The sequence below is a fragment of the Bos indicus x Bos taurus genome, chromosome X (assembly GCF_003369695.1).
Source record: "Bos indicus x Bos taurus breed Angus x Brahman F1 hybrid chromosome X, Bos_hybrid_MaternalHap_v2.0, whole genome shotgun sequence".
In the NCBI taxonomy this organism is placed as follows: Eukaryota; Metazoa; Chordata; class Mammalia; order Artiodactyla; family Bovidae; genus Bos; species Bos indicus x Bos taurus.
Window position 1 is genome coordinate 64,460,952 of NC_040105.1, and position 22,735 is coordinate 64,483,686.

At 37.4% G+C, this 22,735-nt stretch overlaps 1 protein-coding gene across 1 annotated transcript in view; it reads right to left on the reverse strand.

The window, feature by feature from the left end:
• The window catches only part of TEX11 (testis expressed 11), a 203,933-nt gene extending 181,435 nt beyond the window's left edge, over positions 1 to 22,498 (reverse strand). The window contains exons 1-3 of the mRNA XM_027534571.1: positions 22,388 to 22,498; positions 21,211 to 21,268; positions 4,600 to 4,721 (exon numbers count right to left, since the gene is read on the reverse strand). Of these exons, the coding sequence (XP_027390372.1) occupies positions 4,600 to 4,721; positions 21,211 to 21,247 (159 nt within the window). The 5' untranslated portion in view covers positions 21,248 to 21,268; positions 22,388 to 22,498. The remainder of the gene's footprint in view (positions 1 to 4,599; positions 4,722 to 21,210; positions 21,269 to 22,387) is intronic.
• Between the last annotated feature and the right edge of the window lie 237 nt (positions 22,499 to 22,735).

Below are 22,735 nucleotides of genomic sequence, written 5' to 3' on the forward strand. Positions count from 1 at the left end.
AAAAATGTTCTTATCTTTTGACACAGTTAATTGTTTTACTGAAATAATCTAAAATATGGAGGGGATAATCTCTGCACTTAATAGTGTTCCTCATATCATTATTTACAATAGTGAAAAATTAAGAACAATATAAGCACTCAGTAATAAAGAAATATATAGATAAATTACAATAAATCTACTAGATGGAATGTTATTCAGTCATTTAAGACAGTGATCATGGACCTCCCTGGTGGCCCAGTGGTTAAGACTCCACCTGCCAACACAGGGGACATAGGTTCAATTCTTGGTCCAGGAAGATTCTACATTTCTCAGGACAACTAAGCCTGCATGCCACAACTACTAAAGTCCACACGCCCTAGAGTCACAAAACAATAAATACTGTTATGATTCCACTTATATGAGGTACCAAGAGTAGTCAAACTTATGGAGATAGAAAGCAGAATGGTGGTTGACAGAGTCTGGGGAAAAGGAAAATGAAGTAGTTGTTTAACAGGTATAGAATTTCAGTTTTTCAAGATGAAAAGAGTTCAGGAGTTGGTTGCACAATGATGTGAATGTACTTGATACTACTGAATTTTACATTTTAAAATAGTTAAGATGGTAAATTTTATGTTATGTATACTTTACCACAATTAAAAATAAAACAAGCACAGTGAGATACTACTTTACATTCACTAGGATGGCTATAATCAAAAAGACAGATAACAATAAATTTTGCTCCTGATGTGGAAAAATTGGGTCACTCATACACTGCTGTTGGGAATGTAAAATGGTACAGTCACTTTGGAAAACAATCCAGCAGTTCCTCAAAAACAAAAGAGTTACTATATGACCAGCAAATTCACTCTTAGGTATATACCTGGAAGAAATGACAGAAACCAACAAAATTTCTGTAAAGCAATTATCCTTCAATTAAAAGATAAATGTTTTAAAATATGTAAAACCTGTACATGAATGCTCATAGCAGCATTATTTTTAACACATTCATTCTCCTCAGATTTATATATAGATTTAATATAATCCTTATTAAAATATCAAGAGCTTTTTTTCACTTGGATTAATACTTTTTTAATTAGAGGATATTACTTAACAATATTGTGATGGTTTTTGCCATACATCAACATGAACTGGCCATAGGTATATATATGTCCCCTCCCTCTAGAACCCTCCTCCCACCTCCCTCCCCATCCCACCCCTCTAAGGTATCACAGAGCACCAGCTTTGGGTTCTCTGTGTAATACATCCAACTCCCACTGGCTATCTATTTTACATATACTAGCATATACGTTGGAGAAGGCAATGGCAACCCACTCCAGTACTCTTGCCTGGAAAATCCCATGGATGGAGGAGCCTGGTGGGCTGCAGTCCATGGGGTCGCTGGGAGTTGGACACGACTGAGCGACTTCACTTTCACTTTTCACTTTCATGCATTGGAGAAGGAAATGGCAACCCACTCCAGTGTTCTTGCCTGGAGAATCCCAGGGACGGGACAGCCTGGTGGGCTGCCATCTCTGGGGTCGCACAGAGTCGGACACGACTGAAGCAACTTAGCAGCAGGAGCAGCAGCAGCGTATATGCTTCAAGGCTATTCTCTCAAATCATTCCACCCTGTCCTTCCCTCACTGTGTCCAGAAGTCTATTCTGTAGACACAGACAGCAAAGTGTATCTCCTTTGCTGCCCTGCAAATAGGATCATCAATACTATCTTTCTAGACTCCATACATACGCATTAATATATGATATTTGTCTTTCTCTTTCTGACTTACTTCACTCTGTATAATATGCTCTAGGTTGATCTACCTCATTAGCACTGACTCAAATGCATTCCTTTTTATAGCTGAATAATATTCCATTACTGATGGACCCTGATGCTGGGAAAGACTGAAAGCAAAAGAGGGTGGCAGAGGATGAGACAGTTGGATAGCATCACCAATTCAATGGACATGAACTTGGGCAAACTCTGGGAGATAGTGAGGAACAGAGAGTGGTGGTGTGCTACAGTCCATGGAGTTGCAAAGAGTTAGAAATGACCTAGTGACTGAACAACAACAATATTCCTTTGTGAATATGTACCACAACTTCCTTATCCATTCATCTGTCAGTGGACATCTAGGTTGCTTCCATGTCCTAGATATTGTTAATAGTGCCATAGCAACATTATTTATAGCAGCCAAAAGGTATAAACAGCCCAAATGTTCATCAACAGATGAATGGATATACAAAATGTGACGTACCCAAAGAATGAAATGTTATTCAGCCATAAAAGGTAATGAGTTACAGATACATGCTACAACATGAAAGAACTTTGAAAACATTATGCTAAGGGAAGATCCCCTGGAGAAAGTAGAGGTTACCCACTCCAGTATTCTGGCCTGGGGGTCGCAAAGAGTTGGACACAACTGAGCGACTTGGACTTTCACTTTCAAGTGAAAGCAGTCAGTCCCAAAAGACCACATACTGTATAATTCCATTTATATAATATGTCCAGAATAGGCAAATCCATAGGGACAGAAAGTAGATTAGAAGCTGTCTAGAGCTGGAGAAGAAAGAAGGAAATAGAGCATGTTTCTTTCCGGGGTGATGAAAATGTTCTGAAGTTCACTTTGGTGATGAGTATACAACTCTGTGAAATACTAAAAATCATTGACTTGTACACTTGGGTAAATTATATGGCATATGAATCATATATAAAGCTACATATGTGTGTGTGTGTGGGTATTAGTCACTCAGTCGTGTCCGACTCTTTGTGACCCCATGGACTGTAGCCCACCAGGTTCCTCTGCCCATGGGATTCTCCAGGCAAGAATACTGGAGTGGGTTGCTGTGCCCTTCATATGAAAGATATTTACAATAAACTTTCTTCTCACCTTTCCATTTGTACAGTCACCTAAATGGAAGGATCTGCCCAAGGTAAACATTATCAAAACGTTTCAGAACCTCAAGGCAATTTCAAAATTAAGTGACAGACTTCCAATTAAACACTAGAAAAAAAATACCCTCCCCTCAAAAAAAGCACTACCTCCGAAGGCTTATATTCAACTGAGTTCCCCACTACTAGGTAGTTTCTTATTCTACTGCAAAAGGAAGGAAAAGAGAATTGCTATTAAGTGACTAACTACTATGTATAAGATGGGTTTAGAAAAAGCAGAGGAACCAGAGATCAAATTGCCAACAACCGTTGGATCATACAGAAAGCAAGGGAATTCCAGAAAAACATCTTCTGCTTCATTGACTACGCTAAAGCCTTTGACTGTGTTAATCACAACTATGGAAAATTATTAAAGAGACAGGAATACCAGATCATCTTATCTGTCTCATGAGAAACTTGTATGCAGGTAAGAAGTAACAATTACAACTGGACATGGAACAACTGATTGGTTCAAAACTGAGAAAGGAGTATGACAAGGCTGTATATTGTCACCCTGTTAATTACATGCAGAGTACATTATGCAAAATGCAGGGCTGAATTCATCACAAGATGGAATTAAGATTGCCAGGAGAAATACCAAAAATCTCAGATAAGCAGATGACACCACCCCAATGGCAGAAAGGGAAGAACTTAAGAGCCTCTTGATGAGGGTGAAAGAGGAAAGTGAAAAAGCTGGCTTAATTAAAAAAACTAAGATCATGGCATCTGATCCCATCACTTCATGGCACATAGAAGGGGCTCCAAAATCACTGCGGATGGTGAGCACAGCCATGAAATTAGAAGATGCTTGCTCCTTGGAATAAAAGCTATATAACAAATCTCGACAGCATATTAAAAGCAGAGACATCACTTTGCCAACAAAGGTCTGTATAGTCAAAGCTATGGTTTTTCCAGTAATCATATACAGATATGATAGCTGGACCATAAAGAACGCTGAGCACTGAAGAACTGATGCTTTCAAACTGTGGTGCTGGAGAAGACTCTTGAGAGTCCCTTTGCCTGCAAGGAGATCAAACCAGTCAATCCTAAAGGAAACCAACCCTGAATGGAATGATGCTGAAGCCGAAGCTCTAGTACTTTGGCCACCTGATTCAAAGAGCCAACTCATTAGAAAAGGCCCTGAAAGACTAAAAGCTAAAGGAGAAGGGGGCAGGAGAGAATGAGACGGTTAGACAGCATCACTAACTCAGAGGACATGAATCTGAGCAAACTCCAGGAGATAGTGAAGGACAGGGGAGCCTGGTGTGGTACAGTCCGTGAGTCATAAAGTCAGACACGACTTAGCAACTGAACAACAACAACCCAGGACCTAAAATATGTTATTTTGTTCACTATTCATAACAACATTGGGAGGTGGGTTTTATTATTCTCCTTTTAACATATGAGAAGAGTGAAGCCTAGAGAGGTTAAATAGTACATAGTAATTTGAGACATATTTTTCCATTGGTTTCTAAAACACTATTTTCCCTAAATGTGCCATTAGGCTTGATTTCTATGTATTTAGATTTCATGTTAATCATGAAGATTGTTTTTTTATTTATACATTAATTAAAACAGTGAATCATAAAAACTTATCATAAAGTTATTTTTTTAATTTTATCTTATTTTTAAACTTTACAATATTGTATTAGTTTTGCCAAATATCGAAATGAAATTATTTTTATACCAACCTGAGAATCCTGTATTTCAGCCATAGACTCTCTGTTGATATTTCCTATATCCATGAAGAGTCTATCAATTGCCGCAGGTGTGGTAGGTGAAATGTCTGTCGCAATTAGGTTTTCAATAGTTTCTGAAATAACAAATGATAAAAGTGACATGAACTATCAACACTGGCTGAAACTAGCAAATCATTCTGAAATCTGTTCCTACAGCATGAAGAAACTTCAATGATCCTTAGGGTAAAACTGAACTGGAGATAAAGTTTATTTTAGCTAAAGGAAGAGTACAATTTTCAAATACATTTTCTATTTCCTAGGACTCACTTGTTTATAACTTAATTATCATTACTCATTCTCAAAGTAAAATGCATTGACTTCACAAATAGTATTGTTATTAATAGGTCATTTTAAAACTATAAAATAGAAATTAACAATGTCTTCAAAACTACAAAATGTAGAAATTCTGAAGGGAGACTTAAGATATATGCCCTGTAAAACTGAGATACTTATTAATACATTCAAACATTAGGCAGACATACTCTGAAGTCTTGACCCTACTTTCTGAGAAAAAAAATGACATGCTCAGTTAGCAACAACATTAACCAGTTACTGAATACTATACAAATAATTTCACCATTTTCTAAAAGACTTGAGCTTCAGAATCCATATGGCTGAACCTGATTAAGCCATAGAATTCCTTAAAATTAAAACATGATGTATAACCATAATTGATGCTTTTCACATTACCAAAATTGAAGTTTTTACAAACTCATGTAACAGAGGTCTCCATAACCTACGTCTCTAATTTCTTGCACTGCTTCTGAGCATTAACTAGCTTTAACGATACTAATAAGAACACCTTCTGGAATATTTTTAATCTGCTACAATAAACAGATTTTTAACCTGTTAAAATAAACAATACATCTTCTAAATTAAATTCTTTGTTAAATATCAGAAAATAGATTCACATAGCCACTTCACAAAGCAAATTATTTTCAAATATACTCAAATATTTTTTAAAGCTCATAGAATCTTTAGAACCCTTCATGATCAGATTTTAGGGAAAACATACCATATATATTTCAGAGGCCTCAAGTAATGATACATATGAAAATAAAAACCTCTAGCTTCCTTACTCCCATAAAGCAGTTAATAGGCTAATATTAAATTTTTTTATTCTTCTAAGATTAGGTAACCATTATTCCTTGCTCAAAATACTGATAACAGATTTAGAAAAGTTTAGAATGGAAGAAAATATTTGCAAATCATATATCTGATAAGGGCTTAATATCCAAAACATATAAAGAAATCAGACAACTTAATGGTAAAAACTCAAACTTAAGAAACATACTGAAGACCACTAGGTACACGAAGAAAAGAAGCTCAACATCATTTATCATCAAAGAAATGCAAATCAAAACCACAATGAGATATCACTTCACACCTGTTAGAATGGCCATCATAAAAAAAGACAAGCAATAAGAAGTGTTGGCAGTAATCTGGAGAAAAGGGATGCCTCAGCACTGTCAGCGGAAATGTAAATTGGTGCAGCCACTATGGAAAACAGTAAAGTTCCTCAAAAAATTAAAAACAAAACTACCATATGATTCTACTTCTAGGTATTTATCTGAAGAAAATTTAAAAACTAATTGAAAAGATATGTGCAAACTCATGTTCACTGCAGGACTATTTACAATAGCTAAGATGTGGAAGAGAAGACTACACATGGACATCACCAAATGGTCAACACCAAAATTAGACTGATTATATCCTTTGCAGCCAAAGATGGAGAAGCTCTATACAGTCAGCAAAAACAAGACCAGTAGTGGACTGTGGCTCAGATCATGAACTGCTTATTGCCAAATTCAGACTTAAACTGAAGAAAGTGGAGGAAACCACTGACCATTCAGTTCAGTTCAGTTCAGTCGCTCAGTCGTGTCCAACTCTTTGCGACCCCATGAATTGCAGTACGCCAGGCCTCCCTGTCCATCACCAACTTCCAGAGTTCACCCAAACTCATGTCCATCGAATTGGTGATGCCATCCAGCCATCTCATCCTCTGTCGTCCCCTTCTCCTCCTGCCCCCAATCCCTCCCAGCATAAGAGTCTATTCAGGTATGACCTAAATCAAATCCCTTATGATTATACAGTGGAAGTGAGAAATAGATTTAAGGGACTAGATCTGATACACAGAGTGCCTGATGAACTATGGATGGAGGTTCATGGCATTGTACAGGGAGCAAGACCATCCCCCAAGAAAAAGAAATGCAAAAAAGCAAAATGGCTGTCTGAGGAGGTCTTACAAATAGCTGTGAAAAGGAGAGAAGCGAAAAGCAAAGGAGAAAAGCAAAGATATAAGCATCTGAATGCAGAGTTCCAAAGAATAGCAAGGAGAGGTAAGAAAGCCTTCCTCAGTGATCAATGTAAAAAAATAGAGGAAAACAAGAGAATGGGGAAGACTAGAGATTTCTTAAAGAAAATTAGAGATACCAAGGGAACATTTCATGCAAAGATGGTCTCAATAAAGGACAGAAATGGTATGGACCTAACAGAAGCCGAAGATATTAAGAAGTGGCAAGAATACACCAAAGAACTGTACAAAAAAGATCTTCAGAACCCAGATAATCACGAGGGGTTGATCACTCACACTCACCTAGAGCCAGACACCCTGGAATGTGAAGTCAGGTGGGCCTTAGGACGCATCACTATGAACAAAGTTAGTGGAGGTGATGGAATTCCAGTTTAGCTATTTCAAATCCTAAAAGATGATGCTGTGAAAGTGCTGCACTCAATATGTCAGCAAATTTGGAAAACTCAGCAGTGGCCACAGGACTGGAAAAGGTCCGTTTTCATTTCAATCCCAAAGATAGGTAATGCCAAAGAATGCTCAAACTACCACACAATTGCACTCATCTCACATGCTAGTAATGCTCAAAATTCTCCAAGCCAGGCTTCAGCAATATGTGAACCATGAAATTCCAAATGTTCAAGCTGGTTTTAGAAAAGGCAGAGGAACCAGAGATCAAACTGCCAACATCCGCTGGATCATCGAAAAAGCAAGAGAGTTCCAGAAAAACACCTATTTCTGCTAAAGCCTTTAACTGTGTGGATCACAATAAACTGTGGAAAATCCTGAAAGAGATGGGAATACCAGACCACTTGACCTGCCTCTTTGAGAAACCGTATGCAGATCAAGAAGCAACAGTTAGAACTGGACATGGAACAACAGACTGGTTCCAAATAGGAAAAGGAGTACGTCAAGGCTATATATTGTCACCCTGCTTATTTCACTTATATGCAGAGTACATCATGAGAAACGCTGGGCTGGAGGAAGCATAAGCTGGAATCAAGATTGCTGGGAGAAATATCAATAACCTCAGAGATGCAGATGACACCACCCTTATGGCAGAAAGTGAAGAAGAACTAAAGAGCCTCTTGATGACAGTGAAAGAGGAGAGTGAAAAAGTTGGCTTAAAGCTCAACATTCAGAAAACTAAGATCACGGCATCCGGTCCCAATCACTTCATGGCAAATAGATGGGGAAACAGTGGAAACAGTGGCTGACTTTATTTTTCTGGGCTCCAAAATCACTGCAGATGGTGATTGCAGCCATGAAATTAAAAGATGCTTACTCCTTGGAAGGAAAGTTATGACCAACCTAGACAGCATATTAAAGAACAGAGACATTACTTTGTCAACAAAGGTCCATCTAGTCAAAGCTATGTTTTTTCCAGTAGTCATGTATGGATGTGAGACTTGGACTGTGAAGAAAGCTGAGCGCTGAAGAATTGATGCTTTTGAACTGTGCTGTTGGAGAAGACTCTTGAGAGTCCCTTGGACTGCAAGGAGATCCAACCAGTCCATCCTAAAGAAGATCAGTCCTGGGTGTTCACTGGAGGGACTAATGTTGAAGCTGAAACTCCAATACTTTGGCCACCTGATGCAGAGAGCTGACTCATTTGAAAAGACCCTGATGCTGGGAAAGATTGAGGGCAGGAGGAGAAGCGGACGACAGAGGATGAGATGATTGGATGGCATCACCGCCACAATGGACATGGGTTTGGGTGGACTCCGGGAGTTGGTGATGGACAGGGAGGCCTGGCGTGCTGCAGTTCATGGGGTCGCAAAGAGTCGGACACAACTGTGACTGAACTGAAGACGTGGAAAGAACCTAAGTGCCCATCAATGGATGAATGAATAAAGAAAATGTGGTAAATATATACAAAAGAATATTATTCAGCCATAAAAGAATGAAATCTTGCCATCTGCAACATGGATGGACTTTAAAGGTGTTATGCTAAGTGAAACAAGTCGGAGAAAGACAAATACTATATGATCTCACTGACACATAGAGACATTAAAAAGAGAAAGCCCATAGATACAGGAAATAGATTGGTGGTTGTCAGAAGCAGGAGGCAGAGTGGGCCAAATGGGTAAAGGAAATCAAAAGATACACTTTCAGTTATAAAATACATAGGTCATAGGAATGTGATGTATAGCATGACAACTATTATATATTTTTAAATTGCTAAGAGTAAAAAACTGCTAAGACTAAATCTTAAAATTTATCAACACAAGAAAAATTTCTAACTATGTATAGTGATGGATGTTAAATTAGATTTATTATGCTGATCATTTTGTAATATACATAAATATTGAATCATTATGTTGCACACTTGAAACCAACATGATGTTGTATGTCAATTATACCACAATTTTTAAAAAATTAGGAAAAATTTTTAAGTGTTTTAAAAAAATCCAAGTATCATTTAGAAAGATTTCTTAAAATGTTTTTGAAAAGAAAAAAACCATTAGTGTGGGGTGTCTGGCACTGAAGCTTGCTGCCTCTTGGGTGGAGTGTGGTCTCAGTGTAGGTATGTCATAGGAAAAATATTCCTTGGGGTCAGGAATTCTATGATAGTCCAAAGTTCTGGAGTTGAGCCTCCTGCTTCTGGGTTTCAATCCCAACCTCTGACAGTAGCATCAAGACTTCTCTGTCCACACAACTCAGAAGACAAAACCCTTAGGTCAATGGTGAAACAACTCCCCACAGCCAGCAACACCCAAAGAGATTCACAGAGTTATATAGAGAAGAGGGAGGAAGGAGATAGAGGTGATCAGGAGGAGAAAAGGGGGAGTAGTCAAAAGAGAAGAAGGCAATCAAGCCAGTAATCAAATTCCTAAGTGAAAATGGGTATTAGAAATTAAACTCTTAAAGGTACAAAATTAATAACAAAAGATCAAAAAGCAAAAATTAAAAACATAGAAAAATTGGACTCTTAAAAGTACAATATAAAAAAAAAGTAAATTGAACATAAAGAACCATATTAGGATAGTATGAGGAAAATGAGGATGGGGAAGAAAGTTTAAAAAACAGGAAAAAATAAGAATAAAAAATAAAAAGAAATAATAAACTTTTAAAAAATAGTAATTATATAGAAAAATATATCTAGGAATTTCTCTGGAGCTGTTGTAAGCAGTGTGGGGTCATTTCAGTGTCAGATAATCCCTTGTTCCAGCTTGTACTTGTTCTCAAAGTCAACAGTTGCCCCTCAAATGCAGTCTCAGCTTAACTGCAGGATTTTAATCTGTTGCACCTGCCACTTCTGGGGCAGTTCCCCTTTCTTTTCTTTGCTTAGGTTGGCCTCCTCTGCTTGCAAGTCTCTTCAGTGTCTCATTCCTGCGCTGACATGAGGGGACAAAAGTGGCCACTTACTCAGGCTCACTTGCTCAGTTGTGCAGTGGCAAGGGAGGGATAACAAACACCACTGAGATGTGTGGGTTGGATGTGCTCACAATGGATGGACCACATGGGAGTCGCCACAGCCCAAGGTGGCATGCACTTCCCAGGTCCAAGCCACTGGAGCTAAACAGTGAATATGGTAAAATCACAGGATATAATATTAATACACAAAAATCCCTAGTATTCCTGTATGCTAACAATGAAAAAAATTAGAAAGAAAAATTAAGGAAATAATACCATCCACCACTGCAATGAAAAGAATAAAATATTTAGGAATAAACTTCCCTAAAGAAACAAAAGACCTGTATACAGAAAACTATAAAACACTGATGAAAGAAATGAAAGATGACACAACAGATGGAGAAATATGTCATGTTCTTGGATTCAAAGAAATCAATATAGTGAAAATAAGTATACTACCCAAAGCAATCCACAGATTCAATGCAATCCCTATCAAACTACCAACAGTATTTTTCACAGAACTAGAACAAATAATTTCACAATTTGTATGGAAACACAAAAGTCCCCAAATAGCCAAAGCAATCTTGAGAAGAAAGAATGGAACTGGAGGAATCAACCTGCCTGACTTCAGACTATACTACAAAGCCAGAGTCATCAAGAAAGTATGATATTGGCACAAAGACAGAAATATAAATCAATGGACCAAAACAGAAAGTCCAGAGATAAATCCACACACCTATGCACACCTTATCATTGACAAAGGAGGCAAAAATATACAATGGAGAAAAGACAGTCTCTTCAACAAGTGGTGCTGGGAAAACTGGGCAACTACGTGTAAAAGAATGAAAGAACACTTTCTAACATCATACACAAAAATAAACTCAAAATGGATTAAAGACCTAAATGTAAGACCAGAAACTATAAACCTCTTAGAGGAAAACATAGGCAGAACATTCTCCAACATAAATCACAGCAAGATCCTCTATGACTCACCTGCCAGAGCAATGGAAATAAAAACAAAAATAAACAAATGGGATCTAATTAAACTTAAAAGCTTGAAGGAAACTATAAGCAGTGTGAAAAGACAGCCCTCAGAATGGGAGAAAATAGCAAAGGAAACAAATGACAAAGAATTTTCTCCAGAATATATAAGCAGCTCATGCAGCTCAGTATCAGAAAAAAGAACACCCCAATCAAAAAGTGGGCAAAAGACCTAAACAGACATTTCTCCAAAGAAGACATACAGATGGCTATTAAACACATGAAAAGATGTTCAACAATACTCAATTCAGAGAAATGCAAACCAAAGCCAGAATAATTATCATCTCACACCAGTCAGAATGATCATCATCAAAAAGTCCACAACCAATAAATGCTGGAGAGGGTGTGGAGAAAAGGGAACCCTCTTACACTGTTGGTGGGAATGCAAACTGGTACAGCCACTATGGAGAACAGTATGGAGATTCCTTAAAACACTGGTACTAGAACTTGCCATATGACCCAGTAATCCCACTGCTGGGCATATGGAGGAAACCAGAATTCAAAGAGACACATGTACCCCAATATTCATTGCAGCACTATTTACAATAGCTAGGACATGGAAGCAACCTTGATTCCATCGGCAGATGAATGGATAAAGAAGTTGTATAGAACAGTCTTTTGGACTCTGTGGGAGAGGGAGAGGGTGGGATGATTTGGCAGAATGGCACTGAAATATGTATAATATCATATATGAAACAAGTCGCCAGTCCAGGTTCGATGCACGATACTGGATGCTTGGAGCTGGTGCACTGGGACGACCCAGAGGGATGGTATAGGGAGGGAGGAGGAAGGAGGGTTCAGGATGGGGAACACATGTATACCTGTGGCAGATTCATTTCGATATATGGCAAAACCAATACCATATTGTAAAGTTAAATAAAATAAAATAATAAAAAAAGAAGTTGTGGTACATATACTCAATGGAATATTACTCAGCTATAAAAAAGAAACACATTTGAGTCAGTTCTAATGAGGTGGATGAACCTGGAGCCTATCATATAGAGTGAAGTAAGTCAGAAAGAGAAAGATAAATACAGTATATTAACACATATATATGGAATTTAGAAAGATGGCACCAACGATCCAACATGCAGGGCAGCAAAGGAGACACAGACATAAAGGACAGACTTTGGACTCAGTGGGAGAATGCGAGGGTGGGATGATTTGAGAGAATAGCACTGTAATATGTACATTACCATATTTAAAACAGATGACCAGTGAAAGTTCAATGCATGAAGCAGGGTACCCAAAGCCAGTGCTCTGGGACAACCAAGAGAGATACAGTGGGGAGGGAAGAGGGAAGGAGTTTCAGGAGGAGGACACATGTATACCTGTAAGTACTTATCCTCCAATTAAAATAAATAAACTAATTTAAAACTAAGTTTTAAAAAAGAAAAAAACCAATATAAAACTTTTAAATTTGACTTTTTTTTTAATCCAGATATTTTATTAGAATATCAATTATAACTCCTAGTTACATAGTATATGAGACTGTGATTCTGACTTGTGAATGTTCTCTTAATGTTTTATATAATTCATTCTTTGTCAAAATAACCTGATCCTTTCAAAACATATTTTCAGTGTCATTCAGTTGAGCAACTTGACTGACACCAGCTGAGGTAATGACAGCACTGGAGTTCTTTAGGATAAAATGCAGTCAGCAAAGCTGAGTAAGTAAGAGAGATCACATAGCTGAATGGTTGAGAGTTACACTATGAAGGAGAGACTTTCTTCTGGGAGAAGTTCAGAAAAAAGCTTCTATAAATACAGGCTATTCCTGAGATGTGAAGACAACATCCTGTATTAAGGTTATATCAAGCAAGATTGTACATTTTGAAAGAAAATGATTAAATTATCTTCCTGGCTACTGAAATAAACTATGATTTACAATATGATTTCAGTTAATTTAAATGAGATTCATCCTGGTTAAAACTGGGGAGTCACTCTATTGAGGCAGCCATGTTAATCTGTACCAATTAATTCTAATTAGGTAGACAGCATTTTAGGTACAGTATAGGGAAAATTTCTCTGTCCTTGAGGACAGGAGATTCTGTTACAACATGGAAAAAAAAATCTATCAACAGTCCTGCCAAGTCTCTCCCCATGACCTCCATCAACTCAAGCAGTCATTCAAAAGCCAAAGCAGTTCAAAGACTTTCCAGGGGCAAGATTTTACTCCAAATCACAATAATTATCTGCAAATTCTTCAGTGAGAAAAGGATGAAAAATGACAATAAAGTTAACATTTGCCTAGTGCTTTATATAGTCTCTTAGCTTTTTCATATGCATTTTCATTTAATCATCAATGTACTCTGTAAGGGAGATTATTTATTTAAAGAACTTTCTTCTTTTTTAATATTTATTTATTTGGCTGGGTCTTAGTTGCAGCACACAGACTCTCTAGTTGTGGTATATCGATTCTCTAGTTGCAGCATGCAGGCTTAGTTGTCCCTTGGCATGTGGGATCTTAGTTCCTTATCCAGGGATCAAACCCACATCCCCTGCACTGCAAAGTGGATTTTTAACCACTGAACCACCAGGGTCCTGGAATATATTTTTATTTTATGAGATGCAGGCACTGAGATTTAACAAAGCATAGTAACTTCTTAAAACTGACAGAAAGAGGAAGTAGTAAACTAGGACTTGAACTGAGGCTTTCTAATATGAAATCCTATACTTTCCACTATATTGGGCCTATTGAGAAAGGCCTGGAAGAACTGACTTGCCAGGACTCTGAGACAACTAAAAAATAGTAAAGAGAGAATAAATGAGCCAACACTATTCAGAGTGCTACACTATAATTCTGTTGTGGGCTAAGAAAATCTCCCAACAGAGGCTGGTTTTAATGAGGACAGTCAAAATGTCCAAAACAGTGTCAAGGGGGCATGGGAAAAAAATTGGACAAACAGGTTAGTGATGGACAAAATCACACTGCAAATCATACTGCCTATCTTATGGTCAGAGAGACAATCATTTTTCTTATGCAATGTTCCAGGAGGACCCAACTGACGAACTGGGTATGGCACAACAGAATCCAATCAGTGAATCATAATGCCTAAGTCACATGAAACTGCATGCACCATAGTTTAAGAGAATTATTCACAGCAATGTATTGTAGTTCTGAGCAGAACCTTCATCCTTGAGAGCAACTAGGAAAGGATACAGAGCAGGGCTAACTCCATGAAAACCATGACAGTTAGAAATGATAAAGCTCAACAGGTGCCCAAAGTATACCCATAGCATGTTAAATATCAAATCTGATGGCCACTATGACTTCATTCCAAAACAACCTCTTCCCTACTTCATAATACTGTTATTCTTTCTTGCTCCAGACAGAATTGGCTCAGGGACTGGAGCAAACTTAAGTCTGGGTTCATCAGGAGATAAAGGTACGTCAAATTTTAGAGGGCAACTGGCTGGGCAGCAGGGAGCGTAAAAAGGCAAGAGATGACTAGATCATGCTAATCAAAAAAGGAATTTCCAACTTGATTCTGGTGAGGAAATACATCTAGTCTCATCCAGGGCACTAAACTTTAGAGACTAAAGGGTAGAATTATACTTACTCTGAACAAACTATAGCAGTAGGAGGAATATCTCAAAAAGCTACAACTCAGTCCTCTCAATCAAATGCACATTGTATAAATGTTTCAGTGAATTTGGTATTTCCTTCACACGCCTATAAAATGGAAGGTCAAAAACCAAACTCAACTTGCCAATTCATCCAATCCTACCCCTAAGTATCTGTATAGATTTACAAAGTCTCTGTATAAGTTTTACTCTCATTACATCCTCTTACCCACTGTAGCTGAGCCCTGCTGCTCTTGACTGAGTCTTTTATTCAGCTGAGATCTGGTTTGTTTTAGTTACCACCATACCAAAGGCTATTTTTATCTAAGTACTTAATTAACTTCTGTTTACACAGCGTTAACACATTAAAAACCAGAGACATTACTTTGCCAACAAACGTCCGTCTAGTCAAGGCTATGGTTTTTCCAGTGGTCATGTATGGATGTGAGACTTGGACCCATTTCCCTCATCCTTCTCCCCAAAATTGTAACTATGTGAGGTGATAGATGCCTTAAACAACATTACTGTGGTAATCACTTTGCTATACATACATATATAAAAATCATTAGGCTGTACATCTTAAACTTACACAATATTATATGTCAATTTTATCTCAATAAAGCTGAGGAGAAAGGTGAATAGGAATTGGTAACAGAAGTTCATATACAGAGAGCCTCAAGAGGCCTTCAAAGAGATGAACCAAAATTCTAAATCTAGAGTTAAAGCCAAGTACAGAATAAGACAGTGGCCAGGCTTTGGAAACAACAGAAAATCAGGCAGGTTGAATAAGCATACTCAAGAGTACTTGAGCTCATCAATGAATTTGGTAAAGTTGCAAGATACAAAATGAATATACAGAAATCTCTTACATTCCTGTACACTAACAACAAAAGATCAGAAAGAGAAATTAAGGAAACACTTTCATTTATTATCACATCAAAAGAAAAAATACTTTGGAATTAACCTATCTACGGAGGCAACAGACCTCTACTCAGAAAACTGTAAGATACTGATGAAATCAAAGATAACACAAAAAGATCGAAAGATTTACCATGTTTTTTGGATTGGAAAAATCAGTATTGTGAAAATGACTATATTACCCAAAGTAATCTACAGATTCAATATAATCCCAATCAAATTACCAATGCCAGTTTTTCACAGAACTAGAACCAAAAAAATTTACATTTTGTATGGAAACACTAAAGACCCAGAATACCCAAAGCAATCCTGAGAAAGAAAAACGGAGCAGGAGGAATCAGGTTTCCTGACTTCAGACTTATCCTACAAAGTTTATAGTAATAAAAACAATGTGGTACTAGCATAAAAACAAATATAGATCAACAGAAAAGGATAGAAAGTCCAGAGATAAACCCACACACCTACGATCACCTAATCTATGACAAGGGAGGCAAGAAGATATAATGGAAAAAAAAAGAACCTCATCAATAAGTATTGCTGGGAAAACTGGACAGCTACATAAAAAAATGAAATCAGAACACTCTCTAATACCATACATAAAAATAAACTCAAAATAGATTAAAGACCTAAATGCAAGACCAGATACTATAAACCTCTTAGAAGAAAAGAAAAGTAGAACACTCTCTAACATAAACCACAGAATGATTTTTTTTGATCCATTTCCTAGAGTAATGAAAATAAGAACAAAAATAAACAAATGGGACCTAATTAAACTTAAAAGCTTTTGTGCAGCAAGGACTTCCCTGGCAGTCCAGTGGTTAAGACTCTGTGCTTTCAATGCAGGGAGTGTGGGTTCGATCCCTAGTCAGAGGAGGAAAGATCCCACATGCTGTGGAGCAGCCAAAAAAAAGGAATCCATAAACAAAATAAAAAGACAACACATTGAATGGGAGAAAATACTTGCAAACAAAGTGACCAATAAGGATTACTCTCTAAAATATACAAACAGCTCATGTAGCTTGATATCAAAGAAACAAACAACCTAGTCAAAAACTGGACAGAAGACCTAAATAGACATTTCTCCAAATACAGAGGCCAAGAGGTACATGAAAAGATGCTCAACATCACTGATTATTAGAGAAATGCAAATCAAAACTACAATGAGGTATCACTTCACACAAGTCAGAATGGCCATCATCAAAAAATCTACAAACATTAAATGTTGGACAGGGTATGGTGGGAATGTAAATTGGTACAGTCACTATGGAAAACAGTATAGAGATTCCTTAAAAAGGCAAATATAGAGCTACCATATGACCCAACAATCCCACTCATGGACATATATCTGGAGAAAACCATAATTTGAAAAGATACATGTGCCCCAATGTTCACTACAGCACTATTTACAATACCCAGGTCATGGAAGCAACCTAAATGTCCATCAAAGGAGGAATGTGGTTATATATATACACACACATACACACATACAGAGGAATATTACTCATCCAAAAAAAAAAGAACAAAATAATTTCATCTGCAGCAAAACGGATGGACCTAGAGATTGTCACACTGAGTGAAGTCAGACAGAAAAAGATAAATATCATATGATATTGCTCATATGTCGAATCTAAAAAAATGGTACAAATGAACCTATTTACAAAACAGCAATAGAGTCACAGATGTAGAAAACAGAATTTTAGTTACCAAGGGGGAAAGGGGGAAGGGATAAACTGGGAGACTGGGATTGACAGATACACACTACTTTATATAAAACAGATAACTAAAGAATCTACTATATAGCACAGGAAATGCTACTCAGTACTCTGTAGTGACCTATATGGGAACAGAATCTAAAAAAGAGTGGATACAATATGCATGTATAACTGATTCACTTTGCTATAAGCAGAAACTAGCACAACATTGTAAATCAACTATACTCTAATAAAAATTAATTCAAAAAAATAAATACTTTTTTAAAAAGCATACTCAGAGCTTGCTGCCTAATGAATTAATGTCAGTCTTAAGTTTTTAATAACATAATATTCCGCCCTTGGCTCTACCCTATTTAACAATTTTATCAATGATTTGCATGAAGAAGTTGAGAGAGAGACAAGAAATAAGAGACAAGATATAATCAGGAACAAAAATTAAATCCCCAATTACAGAATGACATTAACGTAAGAAACAAAAAGTCCTGCATTTAAGTCTCTGAAACTAACTCTACCAATATGACAGTCAAGATGTAGCTTAATATAAGCATGTATTAAAAAAAGACTGAGGGTCTTCTGGGACCAAAAGCTCAAAATGAGTCATTAGTATGGTGTGATTGCCAGCTTCCAAAAAAAAGAAAAAAAAATTCAATCTTAGCTATAACAGTATCTAAAGACAGCAATGATCATTTCTAAATCTAAAGCAAAAGATTACTTTGAGCTTATCATACTGAACCGAGAGAACTGTGTTCTGTTCTGTGTACCATACTTTAAGGAATAACATGAAAAGAATAGAGCATGTTCAGAGGACAGCACACAAAATGATGAGAGGACTAGAATCCATGTAATATGAGGAATGACTAAAAGAACTAAAAATGTTGAATCTGAAGAAGAGACTTTCCAGGGACAGAAGTATTTTAAAATAGTTGAAAAGCTGACATGCAGAAAAGGAGTTACAATGATTTAGACACAATGAGTATAATTTAGACCAATTTCTGTTCCTTTTTGACCTTGAAACTGACTGTAATTGTTGATTCAAAAAGACAGATGTTATGTCAATTCTCCCTGAGAAGAAAATAAGCTATCACATGGCCTTTTGTGATCCATTTTTACAAAACTTGACTAAAAAGGTTATGTACACAGAAGATAAACCTCAAATGGAAAATAAATCTATGAAAATATACCCAACTTCACTACTTAACAGATATGCAAATTAAAACATCCATGTAATACATTAGAGCAAATGGAACTGGCTGAGGAGTATCTAAGAACTCTCTATACTCTCTGTAAATATAAAACTGTCCTAAAATAAAATGTTACTTAAAAACAATAACACCCTTCAATCATGCAAAATTTTTTAAGTCTGACAAAAGCAAATATTAGAATAATAAGGAAAGAGAAAGGAAGAGGCAGTATAAATTGTTCAAACTACTTTTGACAATGATTTGGCAATATTTGTTAAGTTAAAGATGCTTATAGCATTTCACCCAGCAGTTCAAATTCTTAATTACAATCCAGAGTAGCACTGCCACTATAGGGTAGCCACTAGCCATATGAGACTATTGAACACTTGAAATGTGGCAAGTCCAAAATGAGACATGCTTTAAGTATAAAATACATACTAGACTTCAATGATTTTGACTAGAAAAGAAAAAGAATATAAACTATTTCATTAATAATTTTTATATTGATTACATGTTGAAATGATAGCATTTTGGATATACTGAGCTAAATATTTGTATCGTTAAAATTAATTTCATCTGTTTAAGCTTTTTTAATGTGGTACAAAAAATACAAAATTCTTTACGTTTGCACTATGTTTCAGTTGTTCAGCACTGCCCTAGAGCTTCATCCACTAGTGTTCAAGAAATGAATTAATTTAATGAGTCATAACCAACATTTACATTTTTAAAAGAAAAAGCATAGAATAGAAAATATCATTCAAAAAGCATAGAACAGAAAATATTACATACACATGCACTGTATGTAATAAGGGTAAAATGATTTCATTAAACTTTTGATACAGTGTGTATATACCAAGATGTGATGGAAAATATATTTCCTTTCCATTGGTGTTGGTGGTAGTCAAAAATGTTTGAAAGCTCCTGATAAACTCTTCAAAACACAATGTTGTAATGCTGTTGAGATTAGATAAATAAATTGTGGTACACTTATAGTCAGTGTAATATTACTAATAAGCAGTATAAATAAATGAACTAGAGCTAAAATATCTGTATGGGTAAATATCCAAAACATAATACAGAGCAAAAAAAAAATACAACTTGCAGGAAAATATCATACAAAATGATAACAATTTATGTAATATTTCAAAGATGAAAAAAAGGCACCTTAATCCTTTAGAGAGCATCCCTGGGGGCTCAGATGGTAAAGAATCCACCTGCAAGGCAGGAGACCTGGGTTCAATCCCTAGGTCGGGAAGATCCCCTAGAGGAGGGTATCGCAACCCACTCCAATATTCTTGCCCAGAGAATTCCCACGGACAGAGGAGCCTGGCAAGCTACAGTCCATGGGGTCGTAAAGAGTCAGACAAAACTGAGCAACTAAGCACAATCTTTTAGAAGCATGTGGCAAAATGTGAAGATTCAACAAAACTTTGTGGTAGTTTTACAGGTCTTCATTACATTCCTAAACTTTTCCGTGTGCTTCAAATATTTATGTAAATACCAGGTCTCAAATACAATATATTTAAAAGTAATAATCCCTACTCAATGTTTTTAATCCTTAAAATGAAAGTGAAAGTCACTCAGTTGTGTCCAACTCTTTGTGACCCCATGGACTATACAGTCCATGGAATTCTCCAGGCCAGAACACTGGAGTGGGTAGCCGTTCCTGTCACCAGGGGATCTTCCCAACCCAGGGATTGAACCAAGGTTTCCCAAGTTGCCGGCGGATTCTTTACCAGCTAAGCCACAAGCGAAGCCCTAAAATAGCATATCCTAAATTAAAACTTAAGGTTAAGTGGTAGTGGGCTTTGTTGTTGTTGTAAAATGATAAGCATTAACAAAACACTGACCTAAACTTTTTTAAATCACAGATTTCTAGCCAATCTGGTTATGACGTATTTCATTATTATATGAACGTGAATGCAAATATACCATAGGTCTAATCATGTCCCTCCAAAAAAGAAGTACAGTAAACTCTCCCATACCTGGCATGGTTGCGGAATCTAGTTTTCTAGTCAATTGAACTGCTTTTTAAACTAAGAATTCCCACAAATATCATCCATTGAGTACCAATTTTCAAAAGAATTAAGATATAATAAAATGCACTTAAACCTAATGCTACACAAGATATAATTTATTTTTCACTGATGATTATGGACAGGCACTTCAGGATCTAGCAGTAATTTTTTTAATGTCCTTTTAACACAGATTTTTATTTCAGATTAAACCAGAGTCACTATGCATGCACAACAATCCCGAGAAAACAAGCTAAAAATTGTGAATTCTATTTCCTTATGCTAGTTTTTAAAAGGATTCCAGTGTCTTAAACATTAACATTGTTTTCCAATACGTAAATGAGAAAACTTGGAGCTATGGATACTCCGAAGAGACAAAATTAGGAAATAAAATACATTCAGATGATCTGAATAAGATAAGGCAGCAAATAGTTAAACATTTTCTTTACTATTTTTACATTTTCTAGTGTAAAGCTAGATACCTTTAAAGTCCATGACACGAAAACGAATGTCGTCCATTTTGGAATCTCCGGCTCAGGCCTACGAAATAAAATATTTTAATATTCTGTCCTTTATTCTCTAGCTTAGCAATAAATTTCTTTTCAAATTTTTCCTGTCAGTTCTGTTCCAAAAGAAAAAATGCTGAGGAGATTTTTAAACCCAGAAAAAGCAGTTACCGAACGCCAGGATCAAGCTCCTCCGACGTGAACTCGGCTTCGAGAAAATTTTCATCTGCCCCGCAACACAAAAACCGCCCCCTGGGCCCGGGCTACCCTGTGATTGGTCTGTCTTCTTGCTGCCTCCTCTAATTGGTTCAAAATCTCCCTTGCCGCTCATACGTTCAAAACATCCAATCACTGACCGTCTTTTTTCCCGCTCTCTGCAGACCCAACTAGCGACCGTCTTTTTTCCCGCTCTCTGCAGACCCAACTAGCGCGCCTCAGCTCCCTTCCCCCAACGGTAACTAACCATGAAGCTCCGCGCCCCCAACGGTCACTAACCATGAAGCTCCCCACCCCCAACAGTCACTAACCATGAAGCTCCGTGCCCCCAACGGTCACTAACCATGAAGCTCCCCACCCCCAACAGTCACTAACCATGAAGCTCCGCGCCCCCAACGGTCACTAACCATGAAGCTCCCCGCCCCCAACGGTCACTAACCATGAAGCTCCGCGCCCCCAACGGTCACTAACCATGAAGCTCCCCGCCCCCAACGGTCACTAACCATGAAGCTCCGCGCCCCCAACGGTCACTAACCATGAAGCTCCGCGCCCCCAACGGTCACTAACCATGAAGCTTCAACCGAATTTTAAGTCCGTCACATCCAAACTACAATAAATATCTCCCACTTTTGGTGGCCCCACACCACTGTCCATACTTCATCCATGTCCCCAAACCCTGCCTTTTGCCCACCTTCCTTCACCCAAGAGTCAGTTCCATAGTTCAAATCACTGCCTCAGAACCACTTTAAAAAGTATTTGCCTATGGCCGATTCATGTTAATGTCTGGCAGAGGCCATTACAATACTGTAAAGTAATTATCCTCTGATTAAAATAAATAAATATATATATATTTTTTAAGTGGTAACCTAATGGCAGCATCTCCTCGCTAATTAGAAACCACCCAACTAACCTGTACCTGACCAAAAAAATCACTCACAGCAGCCGGCAGAGCCGACGCCACCGCGCTCCTCCGCAAACCCAGTCCACAGAGCGAGTCGTCGAAGAAGAGGAGAACGCCAGACGCCGGACGCTAGGAAAGCTCCTCCCCCAAAGTGACGTAAATCAAAGGACGTAAATCGCAGAGCCGTCGCAGAGCGGATGTAGAGCCTGAGCTTCCGGGCACAGTCTGTACATGAAGTTCTGGGGACGCAGTTCAGAGGGCTGGGTGAGAATCACTGACAGTGAGGGAGTATAGTGTAATACTAAAACATACTGCAGTTACTACGGGAAGAGTGCAGATGGTAAGGGTTACAGAAAAGAGGAGAGCAGGTCTTCGAAAGAAAAA